The sequence below is a fragment of the Myotis yumanensis genome, unplaced genomic scaffold (genome assembly GCF_028538775.1).
Source record: "Myotis yumanensis isolate MYYU_CA2020_CCGP unplaced genomic scaffold, mMyoYum1.0.hap1 SCAF_3, whole genome shotgun sequence".
Lineage (NCBI taxonomy): Eukaryota > Metazoa > Chordata > Mammalia > Chiroptera > Vespertilionidae > Myotis > Myotis yumanensis.
Window position 1 is genome coordinate 202,897,284 of NW_027223754.1, and position 15,883 is coordinate 202,913,166.

At 44.8% G+C, this 15,883-nt stretch overlaps 2 protein-coding genes across 10 annotated transcripts in view; both read left to right on the forward strand.

Moving 5' to 3' along the window:
* Nucleotides 1–2,079, forward strand: part of RFX4 (regulatory factor X4) — a 130,752-nt gene extending 128,673 nt beyond the window's left edge. For both annotated transcript variants that reach the window (XM_070410970.1, XM_070410971.1), the window contains exon 18: nucleotides 577–2,079. In XM_070410970.1, coding sequence (XP_070267071.1) covers nucleotides 577–849 — 273 coding nt within the window. In that variant the 3' untranslated portion in view covers nucleotides 850–2,079. The remainder of the gene's footprint in view (nucleotides 1–576) is intronic.
* Nucleotides 2,080–13,104: 11,025 nt separating this feature from the next.
* Nucleotides 13,105–15,883, forward strand: part of RIC8B (RIC8 guanine nucleotide exchange factor B) — a 111,605-nt gene continuing 108,826 nt past the window's right edge. For 6 of the 8 annotated variants that reach the window (XR_011470859.1, XR_011470860.1, XR_011470861.1 and 3 more), the window contains exon 1: nucleotides 13,105–13,313. Coding sequence is in view for 4 of the 8 variants with exons in the window: in XM_070410974.1 (XP_070267075.1) it covers nucleotides 13,230–13,313 (84 nt within the window). In the remaining 4 variants the exon portion in view is untranslated. The remainder of the gene's footprint in view (nucleotides 13,314–15,883) is intronic. The other 2 variants (XM_070410972.1, XM_070410975.1) reach the window with 1 other exon arrangement.

Consider the following 15,883-nt stretch of genomic DNA (forward strand, 5'->3'; position numbering starts at 1 on the left):
AGGCTGCAGTTCATAATTGAATTCAACTGTAAAGTGCTATTTTTAATAATGTCATTGTATTTCACTTGGCAGTACTGTTCTCTTGGGTTGATTGAGTGGGACCTATCACATCTCCATAACTAGTGATAAAGCTCACAGCCATCCTTCCACATCTACTTTGGACATGCTATTACTCGTGTTTCTCTCTCTTCTCTCTTCTCTCTCTCTCTCTCTCTCTCTCTCTCTCTCTCTCTCTCTCTCCCTCTCTCTACCCTCACCCCCTTGTATCACTCCTATATTCCCAGTAAGGCTATTCCTTCTTTGGGGTTTTACTTCCCAAGACATTCCAGATTGAGCACAAAGTCTATATTACTGGTTGAGTGAACACCAGTCCAATGCTGGCTAAGAAATCTTTTGCATTTCCCCTGTTGGAGACCTAGACCACAGTTTGATCTTTCAGAAGTTCACTGATTCCATCCCATTGACTTGCACTAATAGCATCTTAAGAAATTTTACAAACTGTGAACATGACTAATATTGTGTATATGTAACTTCAAGCTAATTTTAACTTTGTGGAATTTCTTTCCCCTCAACAAGTACCCTTTTAATAGCCCCACTTCCCGGATGGAGCCTTGTTTGATGAGCACTACTCCCAGACTGCATCCTACTGCAGTCACCCCCCGATGGCCAGAGGTGCCCACAGCCAACACGTGCTACACAAGCCCGCCTGTGCATTCCACGAGGTATGGAAACTCTAGTGACATGTACACACCCCTGACCACCCGCAGGAATTCTGAGTATGAGCACATGCAACACTTTCCTGGCTTTGCTTACATCAATGGAGAGGCCTCCACAGGATGGGCTAAATGACTGCTCTCATAGGAATCCATATTTAATATTAATAAGTATTAATAATAATAATAAACCCATCCACTCCCCCCCCCCCCAGAAGACTTTATCTCTATACATTATAACTTGTAAACCATTCCTAGGCATCCATTTTCCTAATGAACGTGAGGCTGGGATTCAGTATGGGATGAATAAACTTTAGTTCAGAAACAGGACCCCCTAAAAGTCAGATTGGGTTCCTGTAGCCAAGCCAGACTTGACTTTCTTAGAGCACTATCTCAGGCCCCTCTGTGCCTTTTCCCTTTGTTCCAGGACTTTGCTTTGTGTTGCCAACCACTCCCCATAAGTTACTTATTTCCCTGTTGACAAAAGCTCTTTAGTCTTGAAGGATGGATACTGGAGACAGAATCTGGTTTGTGTTCTTGGATGGGCACATAATTTACCAAGAGCACTCACCTTGTTATCTGTCTGACATCTTACTGTACAGTGAACAGCCCTCAGATATGTTCAGCGCATTCCTTCTGCCTGGTGGTGCTCCCAGGAGCATCAGGGCTAAATGCAGGTACCTGGCAACTCGTGCCTGTCACAGGACCTGCATTAGAACGTAAGCACTGTCTAGAGGAAAGGAAGAGGTCTGTTCTGCATGCCTTAAGTTGACTGACGTTCGTAGGGGACCAATTCTTCTATGTACAAATATTTGTCCTAAGTTTGCACAATGGCTAGTGTCAGCGAAAGGCAAGGAGGGGCTTCTAAAGTTCTGTGCGATGTGGATGAGGAGCATTGAGTATCACATTCTGCTGTATTAACGTTGTGAAACTGGATGGACCAAACATTAACTTACTGAGCACCAAGTGTGCAAGTGACTTCCACGGTTCCTTCACAAGACGAAATAATTTCCGACACTTTGATAGAAAAAAATATTTCAAAGCTGTGCCTTTGAGCTTATACTATACTGTGTATGTGTGGAAATAAAAATGTATTGTACTTTTGGAAAATTTTTTCGTAGACATTCTTCTGTCAGATTTGTAGCAATTTGTGCAGTTTGTTAGAGCTTAACATAGGTTTTCTTTCTGTATTATAAAAAGCACCAAGCAATTATGGTGGACCTATTACCCTATGGGTAAGAAATAAATAGAAATATGACATCGGATGTTTTAGCAATTGTTCTGTAAATAAAATCTTTGATCACACCCACTTTGTGTGATAATCATGTCTACAGCTAAAATGGAAATAGTTTTATCTGTACAGTTGTGCAAGATATGAATGGTTTCACACTCAAATAAAATGTATTGAAATGACCTGCTTTCATTTTGCATTTGCTATGACTGTGTGTATGTGTGTGTATGTATGTGCTCACGCGCATATATAAATAAATACCATTCTGAATACTAGAGTGAAAGTAGGCAAAACAAAACTAAGTGGTCCCGAATGGTCGTGCTTTTCCAGTTCATCACTATCTCATCATAAAACAATCATTAAAATTTGGGTAGGCCTGGTATGCAGTCCTTCGGCAACAATTTAGTGCCTGCAGCCTGATTGAGGTTTGTAGGGGACCAATTCTACATACAAGGACTTAAGTTTGCATGATGACTGACGTCAGCAAAGGGCAGGGGCCTTTCAGCCCTTAAAGGGAATATTGTTCTTCAACATCAGCATCATTAAGACTTGGTCCCCTGGCACTTAGTTCATTGTGCGTTAATGATCTCTGGGTGTAAAGATACGTCAAGTGCAGTGCTTTAGATGCAATAAACTCTGGAACAGATATAACATCACTGAGTACTCAGTAAGCATCAACAAATTCTCCCCCAGCCCTGCATTTGGGCTCTAGGGCCGAGGACTGAGGATAGGCAGGCAAAATGATGACATGTTTTGCCCAAACTTTAAGTCTACGGCGTATGAGAGAGTCAGAGCCAAAGATTTCCAGAAATGGCAGCAGTGATGTGTTAACTAAAAGGCATGAGAATTTGACAACTCAATTTGCATTTTGAAAGATTTATTTTTAAAGCCAAGCTTTTACTTGCTATTACATAACGTATTTGTACCCGAAAATGATTTTAAGATTAAAATTATATATTTTATATAGCATCCCCTTTAGAAACTTAGCTCTGTTGATCTGCCAAAAGGAAAGTAGGTGCTAGATTTCACTCCCTGAAGGTAATTGGATCTTTGGCCACAATCCATTAGTTGGCTTTATATGAGGAAAGGAAGGAGGAAGAATGAAATTTCAGATTCAGTCACTGTACGAAACAAACCTAAGGATACCCAGACCTTCGCGCTCTTACAGCCCAAAGCTAGTGCTCCAGAAATCAAGGGGTGGAGTAGGTTTGACTTTTGACTTGCTAATCATAAAAAACTAAAGCAATTGCCAAATTCTTAGCCAGGTAGCAGCAGCACATAATAAACGACACCCATATAGTACAAGTCGCAGCCACAAGCTCGTTAAATGCATGGAAGTGTAGGCAAAAAATAGTCACAATCCCAGAGAACAAAGTGGTCACTCCAAGAACCTGGCAAGGGAGACGATGTGTGCCTCCTCCTCACAGCACAGCCAAGCGCTGGGAGCCCTGGGCGTTCTCTCCAGACCACAGGGTACCCGTCTCTTGGGAGGTGAGCCTACTGCCTATGTTCCCAATTGTTCTCAACCTTCAATTTCAGAACTGACAAGGATCTGATTAGGAAAAGACAACAGCTGCTGCGAGCTCATGACTCAAATGCACCTTCTCTCCCTCTCTGATGGTTCTTACCCCGTCACCAGAATGGGAATGGGCAAGGTTGGTGGCTGGGAGTGGGGCCAGTCACTTGTCAGAGGAAGAACAGAGGAGTCTTGGCAGTAGAGAGACACTCCCCTCTTTAGGACTTTCTGAAAAGGACTCTGCCAGCTTGACACTGGCTGGAGTCATGAACAGCAGCCAGGCTGGCTCACCCACGTTGCCGGCCTGTGGCGTCCGAGGCATCCAGCCTGCTGTGTCCTTTGTCAGGCCTCTGATATACCCCAGGTCTGGAAAGAAAGGGAATCTGGCCCCTCTGAGCCTGCAGCCCAGTCACAGACCAATCAAAACTGTGCCAGTGAGTAAGCCCAACCTCAGTGGGGAGCGGGACTGACACCGTGGAAGGAACTGAAAGGAAGCCTTGGCTTCACCACCGTGTGACCTTGGAGGGGTCACCTCCCCACTCTGGACCTCAAGCAAGCTTGTTGTATGACTATGACATCCCAATTACAGTCTGTGCGCTGATGGGCCCGGGCCGGCAGATCTGGGTGAGGAGGGTGGACAGCTTAAGGAAAACAAAGAACGGACTGGCAGCTGGGCAGTGGCTCAGGAAGCCAGCCACAGGAGCGGAGGCGACGGCTCCACCAGCTGGTGCTCAAAAACAGCCTGGGGTTCATGCCCATCAGCTCGGCCCCTTTACCTGCACCACCATCATGGAGCAACTCTCTACCCCTTCTGCAGGCCCAGCCCCACCCGCCCCTGCACAGATCTGGGTAGTAGTCTTCTGCCATTTTCCCATTTTCCCAGATTCGTCCTTAATACTTGTTTTAAAGTGACATCAATCAAAATGACCCAAGTGAATCTGGACAAGAGCACAAACAGGCTATTTTTCCCAACGTCTTGCATCTCTTAAAGGCAGAATCACAAAATTTAAAAAAAAAAAAATCCTGGAAGGAAATAGTATAAACACTCCTGTTATTATGTGCGGAAGGGTTACTGTAGGTCTCCTGAAGCATAGAGCTCACACCTATTCAGGAGCCCACAGAATGTAAATCGCCGCTGGGGCGTTTAAAGGAAAAGGGGATTTGCTTAGTGCCTGTACAGTGAGGTAGAACTGCGATTCATTCCCAGTTCCACCAAAGATGTGGAGGAGGTGCACTCCAGCTCCAAGTAGGATTGGACTTAAGTGGTTCTCGACCCTGGCTGCCTGTTAGATTCACCCAGTCAACTTTGATGTGTAAGGTCCCACCCATAGTAAATAATTGACCTGGAAGTGACCCCAGGGCATCAGTAGCTTTTTAAAGCTCCCGGGAAGATTCTTACATGCAGCCAAAGTTGAGAAACACGACTTACACCTTGAAGTATTAAGATCCAGAAATGGCTATTCCCTGACCGTGCACCCAGTTTTCTTACAGGGTTCCAGTCTGCCGAGTAGAGAAGAGTGGCAATCCCCAGTAACCTACCCCAGCGATTCCCAATTGGTGTGCTGCAAGTTTTTAAAACGCAATACCTGTTTAGCCAGGGGCACTGACTTCTTTTCCCTTCGATTGTAAAAAAAAAAAATGACGATAGCTGTCCAGTACAAATGAATCAAAAGTCTACCTATTTTTTTTTTTTTGTCAGATTGGCAAAAAAAAATTTTTATTTTGGTGTTCCCCAGGATTTTAGTAATTAATTTGTGTGCCATGAGATGAAAAAGGTTGAAAATCGGGGCCCGCACAGTTGACAGTTCCCTGCAGCTGACAAGCCTTTCCTCGACTGCACTGTATTGTGGGCCCTTCAGGCCAGCCCACCTCCCTACCGCTTTCTAACCTGGCCCTTCTCTGCTTCAGTTCCTTGGCCGCCTCCCAAACTACGCCAGCTTGGACACGGCCCTGGTGGTTTCCTCTTCTTCCGAGGAGGTCAGAACCTTTTGTGCTCCATCAGCGTCCTCCCTGAAGCTCTCTCCCCATTCCTCCTCCTGCACCTCAGTCCGCCCCAGCCTTCTCACCCCCATACTTTGCTGCTCCTGGTGTAGGTGGGACGGAAGACGTGGGCCCCAAGAGTTGAGCAAAGAGCTGTTGCTAGGAAAGGGGTGTGGGTGAAGAGAGGTGGTGGGCGGGAGAAATAGGGCTCCCCGGTTTGATTCCTCCCTTTGTCATCATAAATGCCTCAAGAGCTAAAACCAGTTGTTGGAGAACTATTATGAAAAATAATGAGGTCTGACCGTGGCAGCAGGGGTGAGAGAAGCAACCGCAGAACCAGCTGCAGTGCTGATCGTTGGCATTTATAATAGTCTCCCCGTAGATGGGAAAGCCACTGGGTTTAGGAGAGTGAATTCTCCAGGAACCGCCAAACTGCGCCCCCACCAGGAATGGTATCCAAAATGTCCTGGCCAGTGCTACACGTCTCAGGAAGGATAAAATGCAAAACAGAGCCGAATTCGAAGACAGCCCTTTTTTTTTTTTTAATATATATATATTTTATTGATTTTTTTCACAGAGAGGAAGGGAGAGGGATAGAGAGTTAGAAACATTGATGAGAGAGAAACATCAATCAGCTGCCTCCTGCACACTCCCCACTAGGGATGTGCCCGCAACCAAGGTATATGCCCTTGACCGGAATGGAACCTGGGACCCCTTGGTCCACAGGCCGACGGTCTATCCACTGAGCCAAACCGGTTAGGGCCAAAGACAGTCTTTAAATGAGAATGTGACACGCTCTCTTCCCCTCACTCTCAGTGACGTGAGGCGCCTTTCTGAAATAGATCTGCCTGAACCCCCAGAGGCTCCTCTCCTTGGGGTCTGCTGTGTGGCAGGCACCTCGTCTCCACGTCTGACCACCTCCCGGCTATGTCCATGGTATAATCACACCTGTTTACAGGTGAAGAGACATGGGCTCTGAGCAGTTTGGTGCTTTGCCCAAAGTCACACGGTAAGTGGGAGAGCTGGGGTTTGAAAACAAGACTACCCTGTTCCGGAGTCTGTGCTCCTACTCCAGCACACTGCCTCCTTCCTCCTTCCTCCTTCTGTTCCCACCCCACCCCACCCCCAATCCTCTCTCCTAAGCAGCTTTGCAGTTTTTAAATCAACCTTGACCATGGTCATAGAACCTACTGGGGTTGGAGAGTTTCACGGGTCCTGGGAAATTTTGGTGTGCTGAATGAAGGCAGTTCCTAAGCTGGGCACCACACCATTCCCCACGCCCAGACTAGCCGTCCCTCTATCATTTCCCAGGGAACATGCAAACCAATACATTATCAAGGACCAAGATTTGGTCATTCTATAGAGAAACAGGAACAAAAGAAAATCAATAATAACGTACAAAAAAGACAGGTCACAGGAGGATTTTTATTACCAGGTTGGAAAAAAAGCTCTGCAGGGGAGGTGCAATGAGCCAAGTATTCACTAGAATGAAGTCATTTGAGGGGGTTGGGGAACAGTGGCTACCTCTTGCTGTTCAGGTCACTACCCTTTGACAGCGGTGGCCTCTGACCTCCACAGCCCTACAATTCTGTTTTGACTGACCCCGAAACCCATGAAATTCAGATGTAGGCATTGCCCAAAAGTTGAGATAAAGCTGAGTAATATGGGAAAAGCTCCCGGTATGTGCCCCCAGCTGAAAGGAGCTGGCAGTTCTTTGGCCGGAGATGCAATTTATTCTGTCCTCCGCCTTTCAGGGAAATGCTAATCCTTCATAGGCGACTCAAGGGGAAGACTAACATGTGTTGATGATGAATGGCAATCATCTTTTGTCCACTGCCACCTCCTCCTAGGGTTGAACCTTAAGAGTTTAATCAAATGTCAGTAAGTAAATCAATGCTTTGCTGCATAAGGAGTTAAAAAGGAAGTGGTGGGAAGAAGGTATATGAGAATCTAATTCCTCTGACATGTGCATCTCAAAAGCTTAATTGCAAAGACATTGATATGGTGTGTGTGTGTGTGTGTGTGTGTGTGTGTGTACTGTTAGACTATTTACACACACACACACACACACACACACACACAGTCACTATACCAAAACTGTCTTATGTCAATGCATGTCAGTGTTAAAAACATTAACTCCAAGGTTTTAAAACCAAAGCAGTGTGTTGGAATTACTCTTCTGTTAAAAACACCACCACCAACTATGAATCTTATGCATTTTTACAGCAAATAGGAATAACATGACTTTTTATCCCCAAATCTTCACAACATCATTGTGAGGGAGACTGCATTTTTCATTCCAGTTCAGCTAACATTTGAGTGGCCACTCCATGCCAGGTCTGCTGTGCTGGCCACCGTGACAGCCATCTCTTTTCCCCCTTACAGCATCCTGCAAAGAAGGTATTATTATGCTCATTACAGTTGAAAATCATCAATGCTCAAAGAGGGCAAGTGACTTATTCCTGAACACCCAGGGACAGAGTTAAAATGTAAACGAGAATCTTTTGGCTTGCAAGTATTCCTGTTAGATTTTTTTAAAAAAACAAAACTGGTTGCCAGAGGGGTTTTAAGAAATTTGACAAATGATTGGCTTCTGAGATACACAGTGAGTCACAACTAAAAACCAGGTTTTCCAATTCCCAGTCCAGGTTCTTTCACCACATTACAGCACCGCCACCCAAAGCGCTGGGTTTTCCCAAGAGGTGTTTGGATGGGATTCCAAGCCAGCAAGATGCAAATAGGTCTGACCCACATTCCAGCTCTTGGATAAATAAAATCTCCTAACGGGCAGTGCCCATTCTGTGTGCTTAGTTTGAGAGTCCCACTGTGGATAGTCAATCAATATTGAACAACAGTAGGTACAGTTGCCAAGGACTAACAGCATGGACTCAATCTTAGCAATTAGAATACTGGAAATATGACTGCGGAACCTCAGAAAGTTGCTGAAAGGCTGGATCGATTAGTCATCAATTTTTAACTTTTTTAAAAACTCTGAAGTGATTTAATCCAATTCTAATTTTATAAATAAGATCCCAAGAAATTAAAATAGTGTGCACAAGGATCTGACACCCTTTGGCAACAGACCCTCGGCTGTTTCCCATTTAACTTTGTCACGTGGCATTGTGAGATAGTGTTTTCAGGAATGTAACATGTTGAAGTTGGATTGGCTGGTCTTAGAGTCATCACTGATTATGAAATGTCTCTCAGATTTAACTTTTCCTTATTCTACTGACCAATTGACCTCTTAGGAAATCTCCATTGCTTACTTTCAAATTCAACCAAGTTGGTATCATTTCTCAATAAGTGTCCGGTTAATTTTGGCCTCCTGAATTTTTCTCATGGCATTTCCCCCTATTTGCTAAGCCCTCTAAAGTTCTCTTCACTACTCTGTCTTTACAGTTCACCTTCTCTAAGAAGGCTTCTCTGATTACTCTTCTTCTCATCAATGTTTTTCTTGCTTTGATTTGCATAAGGCAAGTTCAATTAGAAAAGACTCGCTGATTGCCTGGATGTTTCTTATAGCCCCAAAGAACAGGATCAATTGTTTCTACTTCTTTTTTTAAGGGTGGTTTAGATAATTCTGTGCTCCAATGATCACCACATATATGGTGGGGCAACAGTAGGTTTACAATTGTTTGTATAAAAAATGATACAATAATATAAGAACAGAGTCTGTATTTCCTGTACTCACAACTATAAATGAACTTTTGCCCAACCTATATTTGTTAAAGGATCAAACCATGATAATTAACTTTGTTATAAAAAGGAGACTTCATTCTAGGTAGAAAATGAATTTAAAATAATTTTCATCTTGCTGGGTCATTCTCATTTCTCAAAGACTAACTAATGAGTCACATGCACTTGACTTTGGTAGTCTATCAAAAAACTGGTTCAGTGGTTGATACTCTATCAAAATATTCGTCCACTGGTTCTCAATCCTGGCTGCTCACTCAGATCAACAGAGAGGCTTTTAAAACTACCAGTACCCAGGCCTCGCCACAGATCAACTGAATCAGAATCTTTAGAGGTATGCCCAGGAAATGATTTGCATATATCATATTGATATTTAATTTACACATATTGATTTGTACAACCTCACTCTTAATAGATTTTTCTAAAGAACTAGCATGTTCAAATATACTTTTGTGGTTCTTAGGATCACAAAATGTTAGAACTGAGAGAGAACTAAAATAATATCTGACTCAATTCGTTTATTTTTACAGCTGAGGACACTGTGGCTTAAGAAAGACTGAGTGACAGGTCCTATCTTGAATTAGTGGAATTCTCTGAATTCCATTTCTGGAGCTGTAGTGACTAGACCAAGTCGTTTCGTTTTTAAATGTCTGTTTCTTCTAAAGAAAAGGTGTAAAAATAACTGCATGTGGAAGATTTGGATTTTAAAAGCTGTTGGCACCAAGTACTCCTTAAAAACCTTCAATTTGGCACATTCCAACTTACCCATTGTCATGGCAGAGGAAGTGCCACAGCAGGATATATCAAAGTCCAAAATAAATGACTAGTATCTATTTGCAGGCTTGTTCATTGGCCCTGACCTATAAGTCTATAACATTTTATTCTATCAGAACCTAGAGCACTTCTAGCCCTTAACTATACCACTTATTAGCCAACTTATTGCTTATGAGCAAGCTAATCAACGCCATGAACTTCCCTTTTCTCTGTAAAAAGAAAGATAGTGCCTGTCCTATTGACCTTGTATTTTTTTCAGCTCTTATAATGATTAAATCAGATGATCTACATGGAGATATTTTGAGAGTAGTAAAGCACTATTGATATACTAGTTTTATGTATGGAATTATATTACCATCTTTCAGAACAATGACCTGTGACTAAATATTTGCTGCTTTGATTATCCAGTCTCTAATTCCTACGTACCAGGCCATCCAAGAATCAACAGGAACTAGAGTTGGTGTTGGACTAGAGGCTCTAGTCACTGAACGTATCACATAACTAAATATCCAGGGAGGTAAAGTGACGTAGTGACCGAGGATTCAGCTAGTCTAGGCTCTAGTCCCAGAGTCTGCTTTTAACTATTGACTTTGGACAAGTCACTTAATTTTTCTGGGACCAGAGTCTCGTCAGTGGTCAAAGGATGACTTGAATTGGAGTCAAAGATTCTTTTAACTTATAAAATCTGAATATTAATGCTTAATTAAAATTACTAAAGTGCAATTTCCCCAAACCGTTAATTTATGTGGTTTCACATTTTTAAATCTCTTTTTAGAAATACAGGTTTGCCTAAAAACACAAGCCTAATTCTGTTAGACATTTCAAACACATGTGTAAGACTCTCTTTGAAAGACACAGCTCTACTCAGATACTTTATGCTTGTTAGTATCCTGTCCGGGAGCCCTTGCTCCAAAAATAAATATATGGTTACCCAAAAAGCACAAGATACAGTACTGGACATAGAGTAGGCACCCAAATACTGTTATATTACAGCTCTCAGTCTGAGTCCCAGTTTGTGTTATTGAACCCATCTGAGCCTATTTTCTTATCTATAAATGGGAAAAAATACCTTCCTCAAGGATTCACTGAGATAGTGTATATTCAAATGGTTTGTAAACTGTTCAAAACAATTGCAAGATGTTACTATTACCTAAGGGGATGTAGCTTACTATAGCATGACCTTTCTATACAGTGTGCTCTTTCAAGAGATAGATTAAAATCTTTCTCATTTAGTTAATTATGGACACAGCACCTACCTGGCTCAACAAATATGCTCAATAAATTTTTGCTGCATGAAAAGTATAAACCACAGAAAGACCTAAACCTCCATGAGCTCAGATTCCATATTTGGTTTTCTCTCCAAATTCCCCAAAGCCTAGCACAATATCTGACCCATGGAAGAAACCCAACAATTATTAGATGAATACATTTTTGTCCCCTCTAGTTCCTCTCTTCACAGCTCAAGAGGTGGAGGTGGGCAGGGGAGGCATGAAAGACTATTTCTGGTAAAGGCTGCTTGGAATGGAAAACTGGAAATCACTTGGAAACGTCACCCACTCTCTAACAAATAGCTTGGGAGAACAAAAAGAACAACTTCAGTTCCCAAATTCTGCAATGCTGGTCGATTAATCTGTTAGCCCCTCCGAGGCTCTGTTTCCTCATCTGAACATGAGAACGGTGCCCCGCTCAGGGGGTCAGCACTAGAACTGAAGCTCGGTCAGGGCAGGCACTCACTTGGGGCTCACCGTCTCCACACCACACAGCGCTGGGCCGTATGGAACAGTGCCCGGCACAGCATCGGTTGGCAAATATTTGCTGGCTGCATCTGTGGCCAATTGGCTGTGGCACCCACCGCTAAAGGAACAGGCTGCCTGCAGGCAGCAGACACTTAGCAGAGGTGGGCCTGCATAGAGCTTCCCAGACAAGACAAAGCCGAGGGAGTTCATCGCCACCAAACCAGGATCACATGAAATGTCAAGGGGTCCTCCTTAAGAAGAAGAAAAAATATGACGAACAGCGTGGCAATCAATACGCATCTAGCAACAATGGACTGACTCTAGAACAAACAAGCAGAACAGAAACAGACCCATAGGTTCTGAGCACATGGTGACGGCTGCCAGATGGGAGGGGGGCTGTGAGGATGGACAAAAGGTGACGGGATGAAGTAGTACAAATTGTTGGTTACAGAATAGCCATAGGGCCCGCAAGTACAGCACATCCTAACAACTATGTACGGTGTCAGATGGGTACGAGATATATCGGGATGATCACTTGGTAAGTTATGTAATGTCTAATCACGGGGGTGTACTCCTGAAACTAATAAAATACTGTATGTCAACTGTAATTGAAAGATTCAACATGATATTTATAAACGGTATTAAAAAATCGCTGGTCCCCCTTTATCTAGATAACTACCTGCGATTTCCCACACGACCCGTAGCTGAATACATTACAAGACCGCAAACAAGGGAGGAAGGAAAGAATCTGACAGAGACCGAAACCGCTAAACGAGAAAAGTGGGAATTAAACCGGTGCTTCACAGTTCCCACCAAAGGGAGCCAGCTTCCGCGAATGGCAACCAGTCCGACCAGCCAGGGCTCCGGCAGGACAGCCAGCTCCGTAAGGAACAAAAAGGAGGCCGGGCCCACGCTCAGACCCACCCCCTAACGGTTTCTTGGCCGCTGGCCTCCGGGCCCGTGGGACTCTTGTTTCCGGCCTCCGCAGGACCACAGTTCCCAGCATGCCTTTGGAGGGAAGCCTTTCCCGCTGGATGACTACTCATCCCGGCATGCCATTCGGCACTCCAGCATATTGGATGGGACCGTGGGATGACCCCATTGCACGCAGGGAGTTGTAGTCCACTCAGCTGCTGTCTCTTAGAGGGGCGGGGACGAGCCGGGTCGTTCTCGTCAGCTGAGAAGAATGATTCATAGAGGAGGGTCAGGTGGGAACAGTGCTGTCCGTGAAAGCCCACTTAAAAGGCTGGCTGCTTCGAGGGAGGGAGAGGCAGAAAAGCCAGCAGGACCTCGGGCCTGACCCCCCTCAGGCCGCTCGGCAGGCCTCGGTCGAGTCCTGGGCCTGGTCAGGGGCGGCCGCGGGACGCTGGTTGCTGGGGGACCGGTGACGTCGCGGGGTGAAAGTTGAGGGGCGGTGACGTCGGGCCTGCCCGGGCGGAGGCTGGCGGGTTGGAGGCAGGAGGGAGGGAGGGAAGGAGGGAAGGAAGGAAGCTGGGAAGGAGCGAGCGAGCGGGGGCGCGAGGCGTTTACCTGGAGGCAGCGGCTCGGGCGCGCAGAGCGGCCGCGGCTCCCCCGCACCTGCGGCCATGGATGAGGAGCGCGCCCTGTACATCGTCCGGGCCGGCGAGGCGGGGGCTATCGAGCGGGTCCTGAGGGATTACAGCGATAAGGTAAAGAGCCCTGGCCCCCGGCTTGCGGTGTGGCACCCCCGGCCGCCCCCCGGGCTTGCACGCGCATCCCTTCCCACCCCCTCATTCCGGGGATGCGCATCGCTCTCCCCCGAAAATGTTTCCGGCGTGGACATGGGTGTTTGTGCCCCCAGCCTTGCCCAGCCGTGCATCCTGCACCCCCCTGCCCCCACTCTGGCGCCCACTCCTCTGATTCCGGCCCAGCAGCCGGTCCTGCGGTCCGTCCTCCCAAGCGCGCAGGTCACACCCCCGGAGTCCGTGGATGTGCGTCTGTGCCCTGTGCCCCACTCTTGGATGCATAAATGCACGCGAGGCTTCCTCACCTGTGTAGCATAAAAATATTTGCTTAACCACGGACCCCGACATGCATAAAACGTTACCGGCCACGATAGTCGTTCTTTATGTACCTGTACCGTTTTCAAGGTGTGATGTCTCGTATGTGGTCTGACTTGATTCTCAGAGTGTTTATGGGGTCGATGGTATGATCCTCCCCATTTTATAGATGAGAAAACCGAGGCGCAAAGAACTGAAATCATGCCAAGGTCATGGACATGCTATGTTGTAAGTGAAGGTAGAATCCAGCTCCTAATAATACCTATTATTTGTATCGCATTAACAGTTTTCCCATCCCTTATCTCATTTAATCTTGACAGCAGTCCTGTGAGGTTTTATCTGCGTTTTGCAACTGAGATTCTTGATTGGTTAAGTAACTTGTCCAAGGTCATGGTTGGGAGCTGGGATTCCAGCCTTGGTCTTCAAACCATTCATTGTTCTTTCCACTGTACAACTCTGCGGTAGAAAGGTATCTTGTTATAAATCCCAGCCACTTCTCTGAATCTCTCTCCTGAAACCGTTAGCTTTCCGTTGCTGATCCTTCCAGGAATTTTACATGCTCACTTCAAAAGGTAGCATACCACACCGTTATTCTTCCATTAAGAAGACTACTTTATAAGAAATGACTGACTACTCCCTCTGTGAAAACACACCCAACACCAGTCACACCCTAGATAGAACATCTTTCTTCCTTTTATTTGCTTCCATTCATAATTTCCTCTTCTGTGTTCGCTATGTGCCCACCACTGCACTTTCATGCACTTTGTATTATTGAGCTGCCAGTATGCCATTTCTGCTCTGGGTGGAGATCCAAAAATAATACACCTTCATTCCCAAGTAATCTTCCCAACAGCACTTTGAGGAAAGTGGTGGTATTCCCATTTCACAAATGATAAAATTTAGGGTAAAGTTGCCCCAAATTCACACAGCCATTGAGAGATGGGGCCGAGATTTGAATTTAGGTTGTCTGACTACTGTTTCTACAGGACTATCCTGATTTCTTTGAGATGATGCATGGATTCATTTCTCTTCATAGCTTAGCTCCTTCACTTTTGGATACACTTTAGTGTTTCCTGTTTACCTAATTTAGGAGGAATTCATTTAATGCATAGTTGTACATATTGTGGAGATTATATTCATTTTACTTGATTTATAACTGCTCTCCAAAAAAAGATTTGAAGCACTGCAAAGTGATTTTCAAAAGAAAGAAATACAACAGAAACCTTGCCATTGTGTTGAATCAGTTAGTATTTACTTAGCACTTACTGTATGACACATATCTAGCAATAAAGAAAACCTTTTCTTCCATAGGAAGGGAGGAGGAAAACCCTCTAACTGGATCTTATCATCGCTTTTAATATTCTTTCTCCCCTTCATGTCTAAACCTATTGGAACTCCAGATTTGCTTCCTCCAACTTACCTCTCCCTCCCCTTGATCTCCTCCAGGTTGGTTACCACTCCTGGTCAAGTGCTGTCAACTTAAATTCTGGACATCTCCAGCTCCCCTTTCACACTGGGGATGCCTTTAAAGTTGTAATGTTAAATATATGTGTTTTTTTAATCCTCACCCAAGGATATGTTTTTTAATTTTTTAGAGAGAGGAAGGAAGGGAGAGAGAGAGAGAGGAACATCTATCGGTTGCCTCTAGTACACACCCTGACCAGGGATCGAATCCACAACTTAGGTATGTGCCCTGGCCTGGAATCAAACCTCAACCTTTTTTGGCATATGGAACGACACTCCAGTCAACTGAGCCACCCGGCCAGGGCCGAATATGTATTTTTTAAAGGGGATATTCCTAAAGTGTTTGGGAGGCTTGAACTTTTTGGGCCAAGCCTGAAAATCTGACTTGCTCCAAACTGAGTCAATTAGCTCCTTCAGAAAAGAGTTCTCATGTTTAATGCTGATTATAGTAGGGCCAGAAAAAATAGAAAAATAGGTGCAGAGAAAATAGCTGAATTTCACATTGGCAGTGGGACTTTGCCCCTCAAGGCGAAAGACATTGAGGCAGATGAATAGGAAGGGGAAGTATGATTGCTGTGGTCCGGCAATAAGAATGGGGAGGTGGAATTAAATTGTCCAGCTGGATAGGATATGGAATCTGAAACTCTGAAAAAGCTGGATACCATGTGCTTCATTTTCCCTATCTGGAAAAATTTATTTTAAAAATGGTTAGAATAAGAGGGGGTTATGGGGGGTTGAGGAGTCTAACCAAGAAG